The 8144-nt window shown below is 36.9% G+C and overlaps 2 protein-coding genes across 2 annotated transcripts; both read right to left on the minus strand.

The window, feature by feature from the left end:
* Positions 1–1089: 1089 nt before the first annotated feature.
* LOC110927913 lies at positions 1090–6000 on the minus strand. The gene is made up of 8 exons (XM_022171240.1): positions 5592–6000; positions 5016–5511; positions 4820–4919; positions 4502–4739; positions 3447–4399; positions 3181–3380; positions 1571–3059; positions 1090–1419 (listed from the first exon to the last, which is right to left on the minus strand). Exons 1-8 carry the CDS (start codon positions 5998–6000, stop codon positions 1090–1092), a joined length of 4215 nt encoding a protein of 1404 aa, XP_022026932.1.
* Positions 6001–6187: 187 nt separating this feature from the next.
* Positions 6188–7243, minus strand: LOC110927926 (putative F-box protein At3g24700). Its single transcript, XM_022171244.1, has one exon. It carries the CDS (start codon positions 7241–7243, stop codon positions 6188–6190), a length of 1056 nt encoding a protein of 351 aa, XP_022026936.1.
* Positions 7244–8144: the final 901 nt, after the last annotated feature.

Below are 8144 nucleotides of genomic sequence, written 5' to 3' on the forward strand. Positions count from 1 at the left end.
TAGCCACCAATGGACCCAAACTAACAGAACACTAACCCCCGTTACTCTTTTGTCGCTTGAAAACCATTTTTGGCCAGAAAAAAGTTTCTAAAGGTCTGGTCTTAGGTTACAAAGAGGTTTGGGACGAAAATGTTGAGTTTTCCGGCCAAAACTTGAGCTTTCCGGCCTAAAAGTAGTTTTCCGGTGAAAAAAGAGTTTTTCGACGACTTCAATAATTGGGCTTTTACTTGAAAAAGGTTCTTAAAGGTCCGTAATAAGGTTACAAAGAGGTTTGGGATGAAAATGTTTAGTTTTCCGGCCAAAAACGTTTTTCCGGCAACCAGAGACTTACGGCGTTAGAGTTCTGTTAGTCAGAGTCCATTGGAGGCCAAAATGTTAATAGTTGGGACTGCCAGTAGCTATTTTTGAAGTTGTGACTGTTGACGGCCAACAACAAATAACTTGGATTATTAAAATCCAATATTCCTATTAAAACACACACACACACACACTCACACACACACACACACACACACACACACACACACACACACACATATATATATATATATATATATATATATATATATATATATATATATATATATATATATATATATATATATACTAGTCACGTGCCCGCGCGATGTGGCGGGAGTGGCAATTTACAATAGTATAATTGTTTACCGTTAGTTTATCCGTCGTCTCGTGATATATTGTATAGTACTTAAGTTAGTTTTCTTATTCGTGATATGATGACACTGGTTTTTCTGTTAGTTTATTGATTCTTTGGTGATCTTCTACAAGAAGAGTACAAAACAAGGAAGTATATATAATTAAAAACAAGAAGAGTTCAAAACAGTCAAGTAGCTGGACAAACCAATAAAAACAAAATGTGGGGAGTCTCTTGTATCTCTTCCTGTTTTACCAATACATCCGTTCGCTTATGACTTTCTTGTATCTTCTCCTCTACTGTACCAGATTTCGACACATAAAAAAAATGTTAGACGCTTACAGGTGATTTAAAATAGTAATTAAAAGGTAATTTCTGGAAGCAAATAAGGCACAAAATCTACTAACTTACCTTCTTTTTGACACGGATGCGATTAATTAATCACGCAACACTTCCTGGTAGACAACATTTGATGTGTAAACTCCGCGTTGTTTGAATTCTTTGGCGAGATGTACCAACACCTTCGGACTTTGTCTTGAAATCCCTCTTGATAACGCGACATAAAGTTGTCCATGTGAAAATACAGAATCCGGTAGATAAAAACCAACGTTCAGAATTGTTTGACCTTGAGCTTTATTAATCGTCATGGAAAAGCTAAGTCGAATTGGAAATTGTTTTCTTTTCAGCTTGAATGGGAACATGTCATCTTCAGAAAGGGTTAGAGGGATTCTTGGCAAAAAAAACTCTTTTTCCGGCATGTTGACCGACTGCAATTTCCGCATCAATAACATTTCGCATGAAACCCTTACATATCAACCGCGTGCCATTACACAGGCCATGTGATGGATCGATATTACGTAACAATATTATTGGGCATCCAATTTTTAAACGAAGCTTATGAGGCGCCAAACCACTAACATTTAGCGAGTTTAAGAACTCGACCGGATAGAAGTTACGCTGATCGTCTTCAGCTTCATCAAAACTGTAATAAACTTTTTCCTCCCCTTGAAAAACTTCAATCAACTGATTATTAATCTCGTCAACACTCTCATTTTTAGTGGACAATATTGCTCTAGAGATTATATAATCTGAAGAATATACATTATCTTCAATTGATGGAAAGATGGCATGAATCAATTCTTTTATAGCGTTTTCTCTGTTGTTGCACTGAATTGTCATGTCATCGGGTATGCGAATATAGTTTCCTTCGATTGGTTCTTCAGTTCCATCGCCGACTCTTAAAAGAAATTTAGAAAACCACGGATCTTTCAGCGCTCTCATAATTATGGTCAACCACATCTTCTTAGTCAAAGACCAAAGAGGTGACATTCGTACGCTGGAGTCTACAATCTGTGCTCGAGTGCCACGTTTAATAACCGCCAACACCTGTCTGAAGTCACCTCCCATAACCATTATCTTCCCACCAAATGGGAGACTAACGCCTATAATGTCTTGGAATGTACGATCGACTGCCTCTATCGCCTGTCGTTTAGCCATCGACGCTTCATCCCATATGATTATTTTGGTAGACCGAATCAGTTTAGCGGCCCCACTCTGTTTTTTGATATTGCACATTGAATTATTTTCAAGATTAAGAGGAATCTTGAATCTTGAGTGAGCCGTTCTACCTCCTGGCATATTATTAGCCGCTGCACCTGATGAAGCTGTTGCGAGAGCAATAAGACCACGTGACCGAATTTCAGTAAGCAAGGCAATGTACAAAAATGTTTTTCCAGTTCCACCTGGGCCATCAATAAAGAACACGCCTGGAAGATCATTATCAACATGCATCATGATCTCATCAAACACGTTTTTCTGGTCCGGATTAAGTGAATCTTTGGCACTCAAGTGTTCAGGTTCCAAAACAATCCCATACTCTTCTTGTAACTCACGATAACCTGCATCTTGTAAGTTAACATCGTCTGTTATCTTAGGAAGGTCGAATTCATTGATATTTTTACCCATGGATTGTAGCAAGATACTAATTTCAGTAAGAACCATATTTTGAACTCGTTCTATACTTTGACAGTGTAACCGATGATCTTCAGACAGTGATTCAAACTGGTCATTCCATAACTTTCGAATATCTCCAGGTTGGCAAAAAATCATTATGGTCGCAAATAACCTTCGAAGAGCATTAGGAAAATGAAACGTAGAGGCTTCCTCGAGACATTGTGATAGATATTCATCGTCTTCTATTAAGCCTAACTCAAGAGCTGCTTTTCGAAATGTCTCACACCGTTGACCATTAACTGTGCATAGATGTTCAAAAGAAGTAGGCCCTCTGACATTTGACAAAAGTAGGCGTAAGTAGTACCTTTCTCCTTCGGCTGGATTAGCGGAAACGATACGACCTCTTTGGTTTTTACGGCCACGAGGATTCCAACGGCGTGTGCTTCCATTCCACCTAAAGCGTTTTGGAAAATCTTTATACAAATATACCCTTGCTGTTTCATCGATTCTATTTCTCTCAAAAAAATGCTGTTATCATGGTTCTCTTATCCCTTTCCCTATCAACAATATTAGACATTAAGTCATCATCTCTAAATCTAACCATCTGATTATTTGGGAGATGAAGTTGTAAGGCTAAAACAGAAGGAGAGATTTGAGAAAGAGAGAAGGAAAAAATGCGCCACATAGCCTCTGGGGGCGATATGTAGCGTGCATCTTGAAAGCTCTTTATCTCATTAACAACAACCCCTGGCTCACTTTGATCAACTTGAATAACCTATTTGTCATGTCCTTTATAAACATATTTAAAAAGATATTTCACAGATTTTATACTTGAGCAAACTTCAACATTGATGTGGCAGTTAAACATCATCAAAAGCCTTGGGTTATATGGGACCACCCATCTATTATCAAGTGTTTTTCCTCGTACATCCACTTCTATCCCGGTGTCTCTCCTTCGATACAACGGATACGAATTTTCTCCTTGTGTTGTCTGTTCATTAAATTGTCTAGGATAGTGAAAACGACAAATTTTAGGATCACCCTGCATACAAGGATTGCTTAATCGTAAATTGCCGCAAGGACCGTGAATCATGTGTTTGACAACCATCTCATGCAATTTGGGATGTCTTTGTTTGTTAGGAATTTCAGCACACACAACCTTATCATAATGGTCCGCGTTATTGATCTTGTGTTGCGGGTACATGATAAGGAGAAAATGTGCGTGCGGCAAACCACGCTTTTGAAATTCGATGACATAAACGTATGAATTAACTTCCCCAAGGATATGTTTCTTGAAGATTTGTTCCTTAAGATCTTCTAATTTACCCCGGAACACTCTTGAAACAAGGTCTGGACGATCTTGTGCAGTTTGACCAACATGTAAATTATCACATATCTCAGGCCACTTAGGATTACACGTCATTGTAAGGAATATATCAGGCTTGCCGTCGTCTTGAACTAAAGTCATCGCATCTAAAAATCGACGTCGCATGTCGCGAGGCCCTCCGATGAAAGATGTAGGCAACACAATTCTTTTCCCGACTCTGTTTGCATGAACCTCACCAGCATTGACGCAATCCACAAGACCTTGGTACAAATCGGCCCGTATCTTAGCCTGGTTTCTCTCACAAAATTCTAAGCGTGACGTCTCAATTTTTATGTAAACATCTACCGCAAACTGTTGTAGCAGTCTACCACCGAACAGAAGCACGTTTTCGGTAGATCGAATCTGGAACTTGTAACTGTAGTACTCTCGCATAGCCACGGTTGTTCTACCACTTCGTGTGTTAGCCTCTGAACGATGAAGATGTTTTAAAAACAAACAGTTAATAAAAATAAGACGCATTACGGTATTTTTATGATCTTCACTTAAAAAGGATAATAAATTGTTGGTACCTTCCATTTCTCCTTCGATGTTGTCATTGTTGCGAACCTCATTTATTGATACTCCGTGACGTGGTATGTTTGCATGCCAACCCGACTCACCATTAGGAAAAAATAGAGGATACGACAATGGATCGTAACAACTGAAGTACGGCTGAATAGTTTGGCTATATTCAGACCTACCATACACAACAATACTTCGTTTATACGAAGTGATATTGTCATTACCTTCTACCCAAATACCAGCAACCTATATAATCGTGAACTATAAGTAAGTAAAATAAGCAATAATATTAAATAATTTTAATTAATATAATATATTTTATATACCTCCGATGTCGTTGGTCGGTTGTACACCCTTTGGTCAAGTTCAACCGAAGCATTCAAAGTGACCCTATAGTTGTCCAGAGGTCCTAGTTCTGCAAGTCTTCTAAATGTATCGACATATGGGTTTGTAGAAAGAACGCGTGTCAAAATCTAAGTAATACGACGATCAAGATTTGGCCATTGGAGTCTGAGATCTAACTTGGCATCAGGATTATAAAAATACAACTGCAGGTACCTAGGGGTTCCATCCCTCGGAACTAATTGGTCGATTTTGTGATATATTCCTCTATGTGCACGAAAAGTATATACACCGTCTCTCATATTGTTCAATGTATCATCCAACGTCACTCCCATTGAGGCAAAAGAAAAATTCGTGTTATAAGCACGAATGTTTTGCCTAAAAATATTTCCAATTTCATCTTCCGATGTGAAAAGTCGGTGCAATTCCTCTGGAATTTCTGAATTTGCTAACACAGTTTTCCCACTCATACAACAAAAGGTATCAAATTCAAATTGAAAACGTTTTGCTCCACAATCAGGACATGCACCACGTTCTTTTAAAACACGATGTTCTCTAGGTAAACGATCGTAAACAAAGTTATATGGATCATCTTCTACATTCTCATTTTGGAAGGAAGGTTGATCAACTACTTCAGAAAATTGAGGTAAAAGTGTACGTGGTTGAATTCGAACACCTAAAAAATTCATTGTCTTAAGTAATGAAGTTTAAAGATATCAAATTCAATAAAGAAATCAATGTTAAATAAATAGAAACCTCGTGATGTTCTGGTAGTGACTTCATCAACTACATTGGGGAATGTGGTTGTCGGCGTAACATCATTGGTCGGGGTTGATGTAATTTGACTACCGTTTGAAATATGCATTCCATTGTACTCCTTACGTCTCACGGTAGAAATACTTGACACGTTCACGTTTGTCATTTGGGTAAATTGAGTAATATTAGTCTGTAAACTTCTTAACGGTGTCCTTTCTGCTGATCTATTACTCATTAAAGATAGTGATGAAGCACTTTGGGAGACCTCACCACTCCCAAATTTCGGGACTTTGTTATTTTCTTTGCGTGCAGCATAATATCTTTTGTTATACCCTTTTCGTTTTTCAGCTTTAGTAGATGTACTCGAGCTAGAAGCTTGATTAAGATGGTTTGGTTGTCCATTAGTCATTGTAAATTGTTAAAGTGTCAAATACCTTGCAAATTAAATAAAAGATAGTTATCATAGATGATGAAATTCTGAAATTATTACAAGATTAGTACACGACACTTAAACAAAATAACATCATTACCAGAAATAGAAAACAAAAATTCTTAAAACATTGAATACATAATGATAACATTAAGTGAAAGCCAAACTAAATACTTGGTGAAACGACGGTCTCCACAAACACCGCACCCTTATAATCACGAAACCAAGTACCTGGATAAAGAATTTCGAAGGGCTTCGTATCCATTTCAATAGTAAAAAGCTTCCCTAATTTAGTCATCACAAACCAATTACCATTCGTCACGTAATGTGTTATATCGCCCCACAATGACAATGATATTGGGGGGATCGGAGGACACGATAAGACCTTAATCCAGTAATCCTCTTTTAACGTCCATAGGTCAATTGTTATCTCAAACCAGCCAGTCGTGGCAAACATGTGAAGCTCATTTTTTACATTCACTAAAACACCTTGAACAAATCCCTTAGATGGAACAGGTGGAAAGCTTATCTCCTTGAACTGCTCTGAATTAATATCAAAACAAATCACCACATTTGTACCTCCAACCCAACATTCACAAAGAGTGAAATACAGAGTACCACCATAAAATGTGCCTTGTGACCAATAGAAATTGGGGCTAAGGTACTCTTGTCTTGTTAAGAAAGGAATATTTCTCCAAAAGTTTAATTCCCTAGAATAAACATAGCTTTCATATACACCCCACCTACGCTTGATATGCAAGACCTTGTAATCATCGGCATCATCAGCATACAAACCAACGACATCAAGATTATTTATATAGATTGCAAGAGAATCAGGTGTTGACAAAAGCTTTAAAGCAGTAGTTGTTGGATTCCAAAGAAGCAACTCGTTTGTATGATTCAAGCAAACACACAACAATCCATTCAAATGTGAAAGTATTGACACATCATTATTTTGGTGGTCGAATGGTAATGTAACTTTTGACCTTGGCCCATAATCATAGGATTGAAAGATGATCGGATGAACAGAGCATGTTAGGGCGTCAATTAAGAGAACTCTCTGGTTAGATGAAACTAATAAGCGAGAACAATGTACCCTTATGAAATCTCGAGTTGACAGCAACGCATACCATTCCTTACATACACTCTTAGAACGTCCTACGACCTTCGCTGGCACCCTCGTTAATATCTCAAATATTGTTTCAATAGGAAGGTCAGCCATGGTGATACCTTCGTTTAAGATAAATAATAGCTTTTTAGTTGTCCAACCTATCTAAATTATAGTTTGGTGAAAAATAGGTGTAACCATTACTTTTAAATCAAGTAATATAACATACTTGTTACAACATAATATAATATTAAACAAACTAAAGTATACTTCTACAAGTAGGAAATAAACATAAAGGCAGTTAACCAAAAGCAAATCACATAACACCATCATGGATTTTAATATTCAACAACTAAAGATATAAAAACACCCAATATTTCTATCATGAACAGGGACTTAAGTATAGATCCATAATTTAAATATCTCGTGCCTCGAGCATATCTGGGTCGTACGTAATCGTACTCAGTTCTGTAGACTTCAAAATATTAACTGAAAAAAAAATAAAAAACAACTTTTATTAAATTACATGACCCATTAAATGTAACTAATTTTTTAGAAAGTTGATGTTTAAAGCATAACGTACTATCCGGTAGGTGAACCAACTTGACACGTGATACGTATATGATAGACTTTCGTTGCACCGCTCGAATGGTACATATAACATCGGAAGGCTTCAGGGCGGACAAAAACATTTGTATTGTATGGCCACTGTACACAACAATTTTAGGGTAAAGTTCTTTTAAAATTAGTTTTTTGTTACATACGGTGTAAATATTATGTCTCTAATATGTTAATAAATAATAACTTACGTCTTATTTCGAAGAGAAAGTTCGAAACAACAACGATCCCGTTTACCTTCTATTATCCTCCCAACCACACCTACAATGAAATCAACCAAATTGTATACACCATATCTAATATATAAATATATAACCTTTTATATTTTTAATTAAAAAATAAAGAATGGGATTTTATATGTACTAACAATAAGTTTTTTAGGTCTTCTGTCATGCTT

The sequence above is a fragment of the Helianthus annuus genome, chromosome 2, assembly GCF_002127325.2.
Source record: "Helianthus annuus cultivar XRQ/B chromosome 2, HanXRQr2.0-SUNRISE, whole genome shotgun sequence".
NCBI classification, from domain to species: domain Eukaryota; kingdom Viridiplantae; phylum Streptophyta; class Magnoliopsida; order Asterales; family Asteraceae; genus Helianthus; species Helianthus annuus.

What these genes read in the sequence shown, in the direction of transcription:
- LOC110927913 (XM_022171240.1), bottom strand. Translation starts at nt 6,000, where the DNA reads ATGACTAATGGACAACCAAACCATCTTAATCAAGCTTCTAGCTCGAGT. An exon ending in TTTTATAATCCTGATGCCAA is followed by an intron (nt 4,920 to 5,015) that starts GTTAGATCTCAG and finishes CGATACATTTAG; the next exon opens with AAGACTTGCAGAACTAGGAC. An exon ending in TTTAGAGATGATGACTTAAT is followed by an intron (nt 3,060 to 3,180) that starts GTCTAATATTGT and finishes AAAACGCTTTAG; the next exon opens with GTGGAATGGAAGCACACGCC.
- LOC110927926 (XM_022171244.1), bottom strand. Translation starts at nt 7,243, where the DNA reads ATGGCTGACCTTCCTATTGAAACAATATTTGAGATATTAACGAGGGTG.